This window comes from Canis aureus, chromosome 24, assembly GCF_053574225.1.
Source record: "Canis aureus isolate CA01 chromosome 24, VMU_Caureus_v.1.0, whole genome shotgun sequence".
NCBI lineage: Eukaryota > Metazoa > Chordata > Mammalia > Carnivora > Canidae > Canis > Canis aureus.
In genome coordinates this window covers 26,210,864-26,227,710 of record NC_135634.1, presented here as the reverse complement: position 1 = coordinate 26,227,710, position 16,847 = coordinate 26,210,864, and the positions used below count along the sequence as shown (strand labels likewise).

At 34.7% G+C, this 16,847-nt stretch overlaps 1 protein-coding gene across 8 annotated transcripts in view; it reads left to right on the top strand.

Moving 5' to 3' along the window:
- Window positions 1-16,847, top strand: part of GLRA3 (glycine receptor alpha 3) — a 207,084-nt gene that overhangs the window by 109,981 nt on the left and 80,256 nt on the right. For all 8 annotated transcript variants that reach the window (XM_077868609.1, XM_077868608.1, XM_077868601.1 and 5 more), the window contains one exon: window positions 2,259-2,341. In XM_077868609.1, coding sequence (XP_077724735.1) covers window positions 2,259-2,341 — 83 coding nt within the window. The remainder of the gene's footprint in view (window positions 1-2,258; window positions 2,342-16,847) is intronic.

Below are 16,847 nucleotides of genomic sequence, written 5' to 3'. Positions count from 1 at the left end.
CAAAAGGTCACAGAATTAATTCTCCAAGCCAATATTTGAAACTGGCTGTCCCAAGAGCCTTGGATGTTTGGAAAATTAATGTGCGTATGTTCAAAATATACTTGTGCATACACTTCTAAAAAACCCTTTCACAAGACAGAGAACATTGTGTCCACCTGATTTTACAGTTGCCTTTTTAAGAGAGAACTTTGTAAATCTACAAGATCATACTCACAGAATCACTTAAGCTAGCTGAGCCAAGAGAAAATTGCTCTTGAAGAATGAACTATATGAATTATTTTAGTGTGTTATGGACTCTGAATTGAAGGAATTGTCAAGTGATCCTCCTGGGACTCTAAAAAACACTGCAGCTTCACATGTCTGTCCATTTATATCTCTCAAATTATGTTAATTGGACCTCACCAAGAGTATTCACTGTAAAACAGGAATTATAACTTTATGTCTATGGCCTACACAAAAATGTTATTTTGGAGAATGTGATTACATTTAGCAGTGCTGATTATTTTTTGTTAACACTAAATAGGCTTTGTATGTGATTTTTTAAAAATATTTTTTAAAGATTTATTTATTGATTTTTGAGAGAGAGGAAGAGAGAGAGAGAGAGAGAGAGAGAGCATGAGTGGGGCAGAGGGAGAGAATCTTTTTTTTTTTTTTTTTTTGAGATTTTATTTATTTAGTCATGAGAAACAGAGAGGAGAGAGAGACAGAGACATAGGCAAAGGGAGAAGCAGGCTCCATGCAGGGAGCCTGACGTGGGACTCAATCCCAGGTCTCCAGGATCATGCCCTGGGCTGAGGACGGCACTAAACCGCTGAGCCACCCGGGCTGCCCAGAGGAAGAGAATCTTCAAGTAGTCTCCCCACTGAGTTGGGAGCTCAACGCAGATCTTAATCCCATGACCCGTAAGATTATGACCTGAACCGAAACCAAGAATCTGATGCTTAACCAACTGAGCCTCCCAGGTGCTTCAGCTTTGTATGTGATCTAGTTCAGTCATCTTTGTGCCCATCCCATGTAATTCTGGCGTGGGGAAGATGGGGGGTAGGATGTTAGTAATCCTTAATAAGTAATATTTATTGAGTGTTTACCATGTGTCAGACACTTGTCTAAGCACTTTACATGTATTAACCCATATTGTTCACCACATTTCTCTGGAGCAAGTACTATTATTGTATTCATTTTGGAGATGAGAAACCTGAAATATACTGAAGTGAAGTAATTTACCTATGGTCACAAAGCCTAGGTAAACAAACCCACCTAAGGTGCTCACTGATATGCTGAATTTCAATAGGAATATTTTAAATAGAGGGGCTGGCTGGAGAGTTCTAAGATAAGAAATTTATTTTAAGAAACTTGGGTTTGTTTGGATGTGCGCCTCTTTTTCTCAGGTTCAAGAACTACAAATTCTTGCCAATCTTTCAAGGTAGTAATATACTTCTCCAATGAAAAATATTTTTTCATGAGTTATGCATTATGAGTAATGAAGTAATGAATTTGGGTTATGAATTATTTGGAATGCCAACATACAAATACTTCCTGGAAAGGGAAAAATGGACATAATGCTGGTGCATACCATCCAGGTCATTCTATTTTGTGTAGAGCTAAATTAGAAGTTTGGTGAGCATAGGATTATGTTACACATATTCCAGAGGGCTCTTTCTTAACCCTGGTAAAATCTGGTGAAATGCCCTAGTCCTATAGCAGAGGACCTCACTCTAACAGCTATAATTTTCAAGTCCCTCAGATTCCATTTTTTTTCCCCTCTGATTCACTGACTTCTTCAATGTTTCAAGATTACTGAACATTGTCATGCAGGATTGATTCCTGTACCCTGCTCTCCCAGTTCCCTGGATATACATACCTCCTCTAACATGATGTACATGTGATCTTGGAGAACTGTGCCCTTTAGCATTTGGCATTAATTTTATAGACCTACTCACAAATTTCTTTCTGAGGGTCTTTTCTGGAAATATAGACCTCTTGTAGACATCTACAGCCCTCCATGAAGGAATGAAAAGTTGAGTAAAATAAATAAATGTGATTGGATGTTTAAATATACAGCTTTTCTCCTCCCTGAAAATTTATGTATAAAGATACAGCTGTTTCATAGTTAAAAACATATCCAAGCCGAAGTAAATTTTATTTGAAGAGTTGTTAGTCACTAATCAAAGCTTGTTTTCCAGTTGTACCCTGAACAATAGAATATTAGTATGATATCATAAATTATTTTTAAAAATAATTACTTTGAATTCTTTCAGATTGACATTAACACTTTCTTGTCCAATGGATCTCAAGAATTTTCCAATGGATGTACAAACATGTATAATGCAACTGGAAAGTTGTAAGTACAGACAACTTACTTTTTCTGAATACTTTAAAAAGTGTAGTCAATATAAATTTTAATGGATTATGTAGATAATTTATAATTTATCTGTAGATAAATGTAGATAATTTGTGATCTCTTTCTGTCAGATATTTACTAAATAGGCATGTTATCTTTCATCGTGTAATGAAAGTAATCTCTATCAACACATATAGTCTATACTATGATAAATAAATTGAGAACCTAGGCAACACTTATAGTCTATACTATGATAAATAAATTGAAGACCTAGGAATAACAGTTTTTAAGCTTGACAAACAGCTATATATCTCTATACAAATTACTGAAGCTAAAAAAAGATAATAATCATTAAAAACAAACCATCATTTTTTTTCGAGTGCTGGCTGTAGACCAACCATTTTACATGTTATTTTCAATACTCAAAAAAAGATATTATTGTCCTCATGTTTCTACATGTCAAAACGGTCATTTTGAATACCTGGATACTGTGATCCAACTTATGGAGGCGGTGACAACAGCTCATCTGGTTCCAAAACTTATGCTTACTTTGAACCATTTTGCTAATGTTTATTCAGAGTGTACTCTGCTGGGTATGCTGTGCATGTTATCTCAGGAGAAGAGAAACTTCTCACACTTTATCAGAGATCTTTCCAAGCTTCGAAGCATTCTTTTAAATTTCATCTTTCAAAGTGTGGATCCGTGTGCATCACTGATTAACATTAACACAAACATTTCAGGTCTTTCTGTTTCTTTGAACTTATCTATAGAATCAACCCAAAGTTAATTGTTTTTAAATGTTTAGTGGCATAAAAAAAGTAAGCACTGGGCAGTCTTTTTCTTGTGGTACAGTGTTCTATCAGGGGAAAAAAAAAGTCTGTTGACATATCCCTTGAGGAAAATTTAAAGGTAGGTCTTCAGATTTGCAGGCCTCAGAGGCAAAGTTTGTAGTGAGATGGAGCTGTCACTAGATGGCGAGCCTACTTCATGGGGGAATGCGGCCATGCCTCTGGTTTCTCTTAAGATAAGGAAGTGGAAATATGTCTCTCACAATAACTCCTTCTTGTTAAATTTAAATGCATTACTTTTATAGTAGTTCCTAAATGTTAAGCACACACATGAATAAAGTACTGAGCAAAGGAAAATAAAATAAAATAATGTAGTTTTAGTTGGGGGAGCTATTTAGAAATATAAATGGGGAGAGGCAACAAAAGATTCCAAACAGTGAAGATTTTTTAGCCACATCATGAAGGCATTTTGAGGACAGGCCGATTCTATATCTTGGATGCAAAATTGGGTACATGGAAGGGTGTCAAGCAAAAAATCATATGCAAAATAGTATAAGACAAAAAGCTACCCTAATTACCAAACCAGATGTGCTGATATTATCCAATAGGCAGGGAACAACTGTTCAAGATATAAGAGCAAGAGAATGATTTGCTCAATATTATGCCTTTAAAGATTCTTTTAGCCAAATGAACCAAGGTTATTTAAGGTTTCATAATATTTCAAAACAAAGAATAGAAGTAGGGTCAAAGGGGAATGATGTGGAAAGTAGAAACATAGAGGTTGGTACCATAGAGGAAGTAACATTTTATCTTTACCCTTTTACCTTTTTTCAACTGGGCTTGAAAATTAAAGACATAAGACAGGCTAACAGGAGAAAAGCATACAAATTTATTTAATGTAAGTTTTACATAACATGAGATTCTTCATAATGAAATGAAGACTCTGAGAAGTGGCAAAACCTAAATGTTTTTATAACAGATTGAACAAGGAGAGGCAAATATGAAAAGGTAACTAAACTATGCAAGGAAGCTAAAGGAAGCTAAAAAATTGTTTTAACAAGGTCTGTACCGAATTCTCTCAGCTTCCATTCCCCATTGAAGATGTTTCTTTTTTCCTGCTATAGAAAGGGGGTTTCTATCTCATGTTTTCCACAGGAGTTGTTATCTCCTGTTTTCAGAAAGAAAAAAAAAAGCTAAACAGTAGATGCTTTTCTGGCATCTGCTGTTTTTCAAGGGCCTTTAGCTCAAAATAATCCTTATGCTAAAGGGTCATATTTATTTTTAAAGGGTCATATTTTATGGTAAAATCTACCACCTTTCATTTACTTCAGTACAAAATGCATGTGAAGTCTCTGGGAGCAGATGAATTCAGAGCTTAGGTGAATAGAGTCAAACTTGAAATATTAACAGAGAAAGAAGACATAGGATGAGAAGTAAATGTGGAAGGGAATATTGATAAGTTCCATCTTAATATATCTGAGTTATGGGATTTAGGTATCAAGCAAAAAGGAGAAATTAGAATTGGGGATACACTATTGAAAGCCATAAAGAAAGTGATTCAAACAACTAGATAACATTTCTGAAGGAGAGAATATAGAGGGAAACAAAGAGGAGCAGACCCTTTAGAAATGCCTGCATTTGGAGATTATTGGAAGGACTTCCAGGCAAGGGATGGTCATGGATAGCAAACTAAAGTCAGTATCATTCAATTCCAAAAGAAACATCTGAGATCTCTTTAACAGTATCAAATGCTACCAAAAAAAAAATTTTTTTTAAGGTGATTGAAAAAAAGAGCCATCATTATTGGTAACAAAGACAAATGTGATTAGAATGATGAGGGTCAAATCTGGATTCTCTCCCCCCCAAAAAAATTTTAAGAGTTTTATGAGAAAGTGGGAGCAGTGAGTAAAATCTATTACTCCATGAATGTTAGTTACTGAAGAAAGATGGGAAAGAATATAGTGCCTGAGGGATAACTGGGTCACTGGACTTCTTTTCTAGAATAAGGAAAGCATACTGAGCTATTTTGCAGGACAAAAAGCTGACATAACAAGACCTTTCATGGTGTCTGCTTTTCCCAGAACATTCCCAAATCAATCAAAATCTCCACATGGGAAAACAGAGCCTACTGCCTCCTCCCTCTTGTTTCTTATTTCCTTATCAGGAATGAATCAGGGATGAATAGATTGCCTCACATCTCTTTACTATTTCAGGCATTAGATACTTCCAGCTCTCTTATTAAAAATTAACTGAGCTCACAATAGAGATACTGTTTATCAAACGTCTTTAGCAGATGCTAAGAAAATCTTGTCAAAGTGGAAGCTACTGAAGTCAAATCCTTCAAGATATTTTTCATAAACTCTTTTAGAGCAATCACTCACTTTTTTTTTTTTTTTTTTTTAAATAATGGCTTAAAATGACAAGTGAACCTGCTGGAAAACAAGTTAACCTACTAGAAAGCAAGAGCTGTAAGGAACCTAGTATTTTGATGAAATTCTGACTGCAGAGGGGAAAAAGAAAACAAATTGGGTTGAGAGGTGTAGAAACAAGCAAAAAAGGCACATAATTTAAAGGCAAAGCTTTTAATGGCCTGTCACGATCCAACTTTCTTAAATTCAATGAGTGTTCCATGATGTCTGTCAATGGTCAAGACTGTTCTCAGTGGCCCGAGGAATGTTCATTCATCTAAGAATCGATTGAAAAATATCTATCAGGTATCTAATATATTCCACATAATATCTCAGGTGACCTAATAATTCATAAAGCACAGCAGTCCCTCTTTTTAAGAACTTGGAGGACAGTTGAGAAGTTCTTTATGCAGACTTGCATTAAAGATAAGTATATATTAATGGATACTGTTAGTACAAAAGGAAGAGTGAAAAAGGCTAAGAATAGTGCTAAGAGTCAATAAATAACTCAGAGAAGCATATTTTGTCTAAGCTAGCCATGACCCCACACCTCCAAAAGTGTATATTCGTGACTTGGACTTAAAACCCTGGGTTAGCTCACTATTACCATAATTACAATAAATGTGGGGTACCTGGGTGGCTCAGTCAATTGAGCATCTTACTTTTGATCTCAGCTCAGATCTCAATCTCAGGATCATGCGGTCAAGCCTCAAATTGAAGCATGGAGCCTACTTCAAACAAAACAAAACAAAACAAAACAAAAAAACTTAAAATAAATGCGAAAATTATATTAACATAGCAAAATAAAGAGATTCTCCACCTAGTCATTAACAAATATTAAGACTCAACAATATCTTGTCAACTAAACACTTTTAAAAAACACTTTTCGAAAACATTTGGGAAGAAAAGCCAGAAAAATGTGTATCAGAGAAATGTATCTAAAAAACTCCAGGATGATAATTTCAATATCAGAAAAAAAGTATAGAAAAAAATTATAAGACAGAAATGCTTAAGTATGTAAATAACCTATAATAATTATAGAAATATCTTCCATATAACTTCCAAATACATAAAGCAAAAAAAGCATGTAAAACTAAAGTTAAAAAAAATAGAGGGGCGCTTGGGTGGTTCAGTGGTTGAGTGTCTGCCTTCGGCTCAGGTTGTGATCCCAGGGTCCTGGGATCGAGTCCTGCATTAGGCTCCCCGCAGGGAGCCTGCTTCTCCCTCTGCCTCTCTCTGTGTCTCTTATGAATAAATAAAATCTTTAAAAAATAGATAAATGAGTAATTTACTTGAAAATAGTGGTACAGGGCAGCTCCGGTGGCGCAGCGGTTTGGCGCCACCTGCAGCCTGGGGTGTGATCATGGAGACCTGGGATCGAGTTCCGCATCGGGCTCCCTGCATGGTGCCTGCTTCTCCCTCTCCCTCTGCCTGTGTCTCTGCCTCTCTCTCTGTGTCTATGAATAAATAAATAAAATCTTAAAAAAAAAAAAAAGAAAATAGTGGTACAAATATTGGAACAAAAGTAATTATAGGTAAAGAGAACACTCATGGTTTGTTTTTAGCTTATAAGAACAGTTTAAAAATTATGTAGTAAGCTACAAAGGAAGCTTTAATAAATTCCTAAAAATCAGCACATGATAGAATGTGATTTCTCACTAAAATGCAATATGACTAGTAACAATATAAAGTTACTATAAATTACTATATATTAACATAAATTATTACCTATTACTATACAAGGGTAGATCTGGAAACTAATAGTATAATAAATTACTCCTTGTTTAAAGAAGAAATAAAGGAAAACTCTATACTAAATGATATTGAAAGCATTAATTATCAAAATCTTGAGACATAGAGTAGTTTTCTCTACTAAAAACTACTGAGCTAAGCCTTTTTTTATATTATTTGAGAGAGCAAGGGAGAGCATGAGCAGGGGGAGGAACAGAGGGAGAGGGAGAAGCAGATCCCCACTAAGTGGGGAGCCCTATGTGGGACTTGATTCCAGGACCAGAGGTCATGACCTGAGCAGAAGGCAAATGCTTAACCAACTAAGTCAGGTGCCCTGAGCTAGGCCTTTTATTCAAGAAGACTGACAAGGAATAACAGCACATTCAAAGAATCACATAAAAAACGCAAACTGGTACTTTGATAAGTCCAAAAACTAGATGCACCCCTGGAGAAACTCTTCAAGGAAAACAGAAATTAGGTTACATATAACAGATACAAAGTGAAGAGAAGGAAATTACGGTAAATATACTAGATTGAAAACAATAAAGAAAAATCCTGAGCACTCCATCTTTTCCAGTTCCATTTACTGATCTGACATTATAAAAGAACCTCAGGCAACAGCTTTATTTGAAAAAGGGAATGAAAAGAAATTGACACACTGCAGATAGCTAATTTCATCACAAATTAATGAGAAATTCAAAGAGCTGAGACAATAATGGGGAAAACAGAGAACATTTAGAAGACTTTTTCTGTGATTTGCATAAGAATTAAACATAAGGATAATTCTCTCAAGTTTTCTCTTAATCACAAAACTAAATGTTGCTTCAGTTACATGAATTAGAAAAAAATCAGTGATTAATGGAAAAAATAGTGCAGAAGCTGACTTCTGCTTAAATATGCTGTGTTTTCTTGTAAAACTACAGATTTCACTAGAAATGTATTTTAGATTACTGGGGGTTTTGTGATACAACTTGAATAAGGAATGGTTGTGGAAATATAGAGAAATAAAGTTGGCAGTGTTGCTTGGAGACATGAAGATAAATGAGATTTCTGAAGATAGTCTTTAAAATAAAGAGCAAAAGAGAGGACAAGGAAGACCACATCATTGAGTTTAAGGAATGTTGAGTGACAAATGGAAAAAGTAAAGCAGAGAAAGACAATGAAAACTCCTGTGACATTTTAACATATTTCCTAGAGACTGTTTTTCAAATATTATTATCTACTTTATTCATGGAGTGTACATTCATATAGCACTTTCACTGAACTTAAAAAAATCAGAAAACCAACATTACTTTTTTCAATATTTAACTATAAATAGAAATGTATTAGATACAAAATTATGTTTATTGTAGTGATTCATTCTGCTGCCATTTAAAATCAAAATGAAATAACCACAGTAAAACTGAAACTTTGCCCTTAGATTAACCTAGAATGCTAAATCTCATCACCAAGAATTCCTTTGCAGCCAAAGGAAAGAATGAGTCTCCATGTGTACAGGCACTCTTCATTGTATTGCACTTTGCTTTATTGTGCTTTGCAGATATTATGGGTTTTTTTACATATTGACAGTTCCTGGCAACTCTGCATCCAGCAAGTCTTTTGGCACCATTTTTTCAGCAGCATTTGCTCGCTTTGTGTCTCTGGGTCATTTTGAGAATTCTCACAATATTTCAAACTTTTTCATTATTATCATATTTGTTACAGTGATCTGTGATCAGTGATCCTTGATGTTACTACTGTAATTGTTTTGGGGCTCCATAAATGGCACCCATATAAGATGACAAACTCAATGGATAATTGTATGTGTTCTGACTGCCCCTATTGACCAGCTATTGCCCCATCTCCTTCCCTCTTTTTGGGCCTCCTATTCTCTGAGACATAATATTGAAATTAGGCCAGGTAAGAACCCTACAGTGACCTCCAAGTGTTCAAGTGAAAGGAAGACTCACCCAGCTCCCACTTTAAATCAAAGCTAGAAATGATTACATTTAGCGAGGAAGCCATGTCAAAAGCTGAGATAAGCCGAAAAGTAGGCCTCTTGTGCTGGTTTGCCAAGTTTTGAAAACCAAAGAAAAATTTTTGAAGGAACTTAAAAATGCTACTCCAGTGAACACAAATGATGTGTTCACTGGAGTGATAAGAAGGCAAATGATAATAAGGCAAAACAACCTTAATGCTGATATGGAGAAAGTCTGAGTGGTCTGATAGAAGATCAAACCAGTCACAACATTTCCTTAAGCCAGAACCTGATCCAGATCAAGGCCCTCTCTTCAATTCTAGGAAGCCTGGGAGAGGTGATGAAGCTAAAAAAGAAAAATCTGAAGCTAGTGGAAGTTGGTTCATGAGGTTTAACATAAAAATGGAAGGTGAAGCAGCAAGTGCTCATGTAGAAGCTACAGAAAGTTATCCAGAAGATCTGGCTCAGATCATTAATGAAAGTGGCTACACTAAATAACAGATTTTCAATGTAGATGAAACAATTTTTATTGGAAGAATATGCCATCTAGGGTTTTTATAACTAGAAAAGAGAAGTCAATGCCTGGCTTCAAAGCTTAAAGGACAGATTGACTCTTGTTAGGGGCTAAAGCAGCTGGTGACTTTAAGTTGAAGCCAATGCTCATTAACCATGCCAGAAATCCTAGGATCCTTAAGAATTAATGCTAAATCTACTCTGCCTGTGCTTTAAATCAAACAACAAAGCCTGGTTACAACACATCTGTTTACAACATGGTTTACTGAATATTTTGAGCGCATCATGAGACCCACTGTTCAGAAAAAAAAGATTCCTTTCAAAATATGACCACTCATTGACGATGCACTTGGTCACCCAAGAGTCCCGATGGAGATGGACAATGAAATTAATAAGGCTGAGAATACAATATTCATTCTGCAGCCCAGGCATCAAGGAGTAATTTTGACTTTCAGGTCTTATTATTTGAGAAATACATTCTGTAAGGCTCTAGCTGCCATACATAGTGATTCCTCTGATGGATCTGGGCAAAGCAAATTGAAGACCTTCTGGAAATGATTCACCATTCTAGGTGCCATTAGGAACATTTGTGATTTTTGGGAAGAGATCAAAATATCAATAACAAGAGGAGTCAGGAAGAAGCTGACTCCATTCCCTCATGGATGACTTCAAGACTTCAGAAGAGGCAGTAACTGCAGATGTGGCAGCAATAGCAAGAGAGGCATAATTAGAAGTGAAGCCTGACTATGGGACTGACTTGCTACAATCTCATGATAAAACTTGAACGGCTGAGGAACTCTTTCTTATGGAGTGTTTTTTTGAGGTGGAATCTGCTCCTGGTGAAAATGCTATGAAGAATGTTGAAATGATTTAGAACATTACACAAATTTAGTCAATAAAAAAGCAGCAGAGTTTGTGGGGATTGACTCCAGTTTTGAAAAATGTTCTTCTGTGGGGAAAATGCTATCAAACATCATCACATGCTACACAGAAATCATAGGTGAAAGGAAGAGTCAGTTGATGCAGCAAACTCCATTTTGCCTTGTTTTAAGAAATTGCCACAGCCACCTCAACCATCAGCATCCACCACCCTGATCAGTCAGTAGCCACCAGCATCAAGGCGAGACCCTCCACGAGGTTAGCTTGATAGTTAGCATTTTTTAGCAATAAAATATTTTTAAATTAAAGTATGTACACTGCATAGGTTTTCCTTTTTGGGGGCTTAATGCTATTGCCCACTTAATAGACTATAGTATAGTGTAAACATAACTTTTGTATGCCCTGGGAAGCCAAAAAATTATTTGACTCACTTTATTGCAATATTTGCTTCATTGCAGTATTCTAGAACTGAACCTGCAATGTATCTCTAAGGATGCCTGTAGGTTCAAAATTCAAACATTTCCTTTATCAAATCTAAAGGTCTACCCCATAGTGTGCTTATTTGTCAAATCTCCAGAGTTTTACCTCATTGCTTTTATAAAAGCAATATACTGTTATTCTTCCAGTCTACAACATCCTCATTCACCCTCATGAGGGAATTCTAGAAGAAATACTGTGAGTGCTTGCTGTTTGGTATATAGAAATTGTATTAGTTTCATTTATCTTTCTAGTACTCATTTTTTTTTTTTTTTTTTTTTTTTTAGTGTCAAGTTCAGTCAGAAAATACAGGCCAATTACCATGACAATTTGCATCTTCAAAATTCACACCAGTAGAAACCTATTAAAATATCAATAAAAATATCAACTCAGATATGCTGCAGAGAGAATTCTGTAATGAAGCCCTACTTGTCATTATATGTTTTATTTAAAGAGTAGTGTGTGATTTTTAAGAGTGTGTGTCCCAATTTTTGTGTGTCATTGCTGGTAATGGGTAAGGTTAAGTGACATTTCTACAGAAGATAAACTAAATATTGAATCGTTCTTAGGATTAGATTGTATTAATTTACTGAAGTTCAAGATCTACTACATAATCTTTTTTTAATTGACTGTATGAAGTAAAGCATAAATCTGTCTTTTCTTTTTCTTTTATTAAAAGATTTTACTTATTTATTGAGAGAGAGTGTGAGAGAGGGAGGAAGAGCACACAGAGAGAGGGAGGAGCAGACTCCCCACTGAGCTGGGAGCCAGACGTGGGACTCGATGCCAGGACCTGGAGATCATGACCTGAGCTGAATGCTCAACCATTTGAGCTACTCAGGTGCCCCTAAAGCTATCTTTTCAAAAGACAATTTTCCATTGATATAATAATTTTATTTATAAATGCATCTTGTTTCTTTGCTTCACAAATGATTAATCTATAAGAGAAGGAAACACAACTATGTTATGAGTTAAACTATGTCCCTAAGGGATTGACAGTGGAATTGCTATGCAGGAAGAAAGATGAGAATCAAACTAAAGATTTAATTTTCAGCCTTTAATATATACCATAGCAAAATTATCTAAATTGACCATTTTTTCCCAAGGACTGAAGATATTTTTAATCTTGGAAGAACATTGAATAATAATTTCCTAATGTCATAATAAAGCTTTTTTATTTATAAATAGACAACGATGGCATGGGTATATAAACTATCACTGTATCTATAAAAGGTCCAATTCCTCATCTCATATCTAAAGAGGAACGTAGGTAACAACACAGGAAAACCCCACCAATGTGAGAAAGTTAAAGAAATTTTAATTTATCAGATTAGAAAAGAAAATATGAGGAAATAATTCAGGGAAGAAAGGACTCTTTTCCACAAAGAACAGCCTAAATCCCTAAAACTATAGAAAAAGATCCTTTTAAGGTCAATTAAATTACCAAAAAAATTGTAAGAAGCCTTCAAAATATGTTTTAATGGGGTTTTTGGATAGGAATATCTAATGATAGATGAGAAGTTTTTCCTATTTTATTTTCAGCTGAATTTCAAAACCGCATCTGATATGATTCAGACCATTACTCTGGAATTTATGCCAAGGCTATTTAGGAATTAGGAATTTAGGAATGAAGATTTTTCACAATTATTTCCTAATAATCTTTGCTGTTTCCAAGCTCTTTCATAATTTAGAACAGTGTAGATAGTATTCAGAATAATACTATACCTTTTGCGGGGCTAGTCAGAGATACAAACTGTTCTTATTTTCCTGAAGCTTCTGCAGTTACAATGTTAATTAGAAAGCAAGTTTTCCCAAGACACAAATATTCATTAATGAACTAGCTACTTCTAAAATTACTCCCCACTTAAACATTATTCCATCCTACTTAACCCCGTGACTATTCTTCCCTAGTTTGTTCTCATCTTTGGACTTTTTGCTGATTATCAGATATTCTAAACGTACGGTGGTATTATAAAAACAATGTAGTTACAAGTCTACAAAAAGGTGATGTCACACTCATTTTCTTATGTTTTACATATGTTATGATTTAATCTTAAATGCAACTTAATGAGATGGGTCCTATCTCCATCGTAAATATCAGCAAATTAAGGTCAAGAAAGATTAAGTGAGTTTCCCAAAGTCACCTAACGATGAAGTGGACAGACCAAACGTCTGTAAATTAATAGCTCACAAACCTTCAGTAACCAAAGTTAGAACCACTAGTATAGAATAATGGTTAGAGGTTAGTTATACCAGAGAGTTTTAGGGAGAGTATAATTACTAAGAAGACAATTGAGCAGGCCTATAACTTAAAGGAAACCACATAACAAGCTGCTAATGGTAGGATTATTCAAATTAAATGCACAAATTACACATAAAAATGTTTTAGTTAAATACATTTTGACATAGCCGTTGTTCCTTGTCAGGTCAATAAAATTTACTTGAGTGATATTCCTCCTGGCAATAATCAGTAAGCATGTGCCAAGTGTGAGGATTTTCTTCCTTTTTTTTTTCTTTTTTTAATTCCAGCTGCTAGTTAAGGACATTAGCATCTGTAAGCTGTGTCAAACCCAGAAGTCTCAGCCTCTCTCTCTCTCTCTTCTTCTTTCGATTGAGAAAGCTGGCCAAATGTCATTCTTAACCTCCTAAAACTGTGAATCTATAGTTGATTTACAGTTCTTAAAACTGATTTCACCTTAAATGTATTCTCAATCATATTCTCCCTTCCAGTATTTCTTTTGCATACTACTCATGGAATGAAGTATTAAACAGTAACCTCTTTTTTTCTTCTGTGTGTGTGGGTTTTTTTTAAAAGATTTTATTTATTTATTTATTTATTCATGAGAGACACAGAGAGAGGCAGAAACCTAGGCAGAGGGAGAAGCAGGCTTCCTGTGGGGAACCTGATGCGAGACTCGATCCCAGAACCTCTGGATCGTGACCCGAGCAGACGCTCAACCACTGACCCACCCGGTCATCCAAATATGGGGACACTTTTGAGACTAAAAGAAAGGCACCAAAGATATTTCAATTATTATATTTTATAATGTCTATTAGCTGATAGTTTTTTTTTTTAATATTAGTGGGTGAATTCAATAGTTCCAAACTGTTTCTTTTTTAAAAATATCCTTTCTACCTTGAGGACCACTTCAAGATGCCTCTCTCCTCACCATGAACATGATTAAGTGCCCGAGTGGCAGTACACATTCTCTCCATTAGTCCACCTCCTGTCATAAATAAACAAATAAACAAACAAACAAGCAGACAAATAAAATATGTCCTTTCTAAAGGAATATATGCACATATATTAAAAAATCAAAATAATTGGAATCATCTTAAAAGTTGCAATTTTGGTACTGAATTTGAAGTTGTTAACACTGTCACTGGACTCTGCTATATAGCCTATAATTTTTTTAATAAGAAAATAGTCCCTGTCGTTGAGGTAGCTCAACTCAATTATCAATACTTGATAATTTCAGAGGTTGGTTTTACGTATTTTATATTGATACAGGTAACTGTTTCAGCCACATTTTTACAGATGTTGTCTTTTTCTTGAATAAGAGTACCTTTTATCAATAAACACGCTTTTAGGACAAAACCCAGTCAAAGTAGTTGTTTCTTCTTAAGAATCTTTTTTTATTTCTTTGTGTAATTTAGATGCTGGAAAATGTGTCTTCTTAATTCCATTTCCATTTCTATTTAAGTTATCCAATTATAAACAAGCAGTCAATATAGTCTTCCCATTCCAAAACATAGTTATCGAATTATAATAGGAGACCTTTCTCCCTTATATTGTAGAGATTAATCTCAAAGTGTTCCTGTTTAGAAACTTTATTTTTATAGTTGTTGTTTGCTAAAACCGTCAGAATCCAAAATGTTAGTGTTCCATTCATAAAATAATGTAATTAAATATTTCCAACTGATTTTGAACAAATGCAACCAAAATTTAGAGAATCTATTGACAGAAAATTCAATAACATTTCAAAACATATAAATTGGTTTTCAAAATGCTTCTTCAAATGTTTATAATTCTTAAAAAATTTAACTGACAACAAGCAGTAAATAGAAAAAGCATGTTGTGGCATAATGAAATATAATTTGTAATTCAACATTAGCTTTCTCCTACACACACAAAAAATTTGTATTTCAGGTACTCTGTTCCAATAAAAACGTTATGAATGTTAACAACTACAGCTTCTCTTTCATTGATAGAATACAAGAGTTTATGGATGTAAAATAAATTATATATGGGGTGCCTGGGTGGCTCAGTCAGTTAAGCATCTGACTCTTAGCTCAGGTCATGATCTCAGGATTGTGAGATTGAGCCCTGGGTCAGGCTCCCTGCTGGTCATGGAGTCTACTGACTTAAAATTCTGTCTCTCCATCTTCACCTGCCACTCCCCCTACTACCCCTGCTCCTTCTCTAAAGAAAGATAAATAAAAAATAAAATGAAATAAATCATGTATGCATCACAAATAATTCCAAGAACACTGCAGCTCCACAGATTTCTTCTTTTTAAGTTATGCTGTGTTTACCACAAGCGTAGCTACCATCTGTCACCATACAACACTACTACAATACCATTGACTGTATTTCCTATGCTGTACTTTCATTCCCGGCTTACTGGCTTTTTTACAACAATGATGAATTCCAACAAATATTTTATTCAGATCTGTCATGAGTAAGTGACATTTATTCTCAATGTTGAACTTTTTAAATGAATGTAAGAATGACTTCACAATAGAATTTATGATAGCATTACATAGTTCATCTTTGACAAATGTAATTCCAAAAGCTTTACCTTGATTACAGAATTAGATTTAAAAATTAATTTAAAATTAATTTGACCAATTTTCTCTATAAAGCAGGAAATGATACTGAAACAAGCCTAACAACATTTAATTGCTTGCAAATTTCCTGTCATGCACTCTTCCAAGAAAAAATGAAAGTAAAAAAAAGTGAAATTAATTCAGAAAAGTAATGATTTGATCTAAATAAAAACTCATTTTTTATAGAGTAATGTGTAAATGCTGCCCTTACAAATACACATATCAATGACCATCTTTTGTTTTATTTTTGAAAAGACTGTAACTTTTGAAATCAATGCTGTGTGTCTCGTGGCTTTTATGTAGGTGTAAGATTTCATGAATGTTAAATATAAACACTGTCTTATTTAAGTTGCACATTCATCATCAATTCTCTTGTAAAATGGAAATTTGGTGCTTAATTTTTCAGTGTTGAACTTTCATTTCTTTTAGCCCATTGCTGCTAGAAAGATTTATTGAAAGATATATGAGTGTTGCCAAGTAATAAAATAAATGTCTAGGTTTCAAAGCATTCAGATCGTGTTCTATATGGTCCATAGCAGCACTTCTCCGCTTTTACTTACAAGTAACTTCTAATTTTCCATGACACTTGGATACCTTAACTGACACCTTACAGACGTCATTGGTTTGTACACCACGTGGAGCAGTGGGGGAGAAAAGTTGAACACTTCTGCTACTACTCAGATCAAAACTCAGCTGCCTCTGAAGGGGAGATGCTAGTTTCTTGTTACTGAAAGGGTCCAGTAAAGATAGATGGACCATTCCTGGTTTGCTTTTGTACAGATTTAACCTAATATTAAGATACTAAAATAGTCTCATACTCTTCTGCCATAGGAGAATCTAGAAATAAAATTGAAGGATCTATTGAACCAAAAATGAAGTATTTTAACACAGTAATTAATAATATCTAATCTAAAAATGAAAAA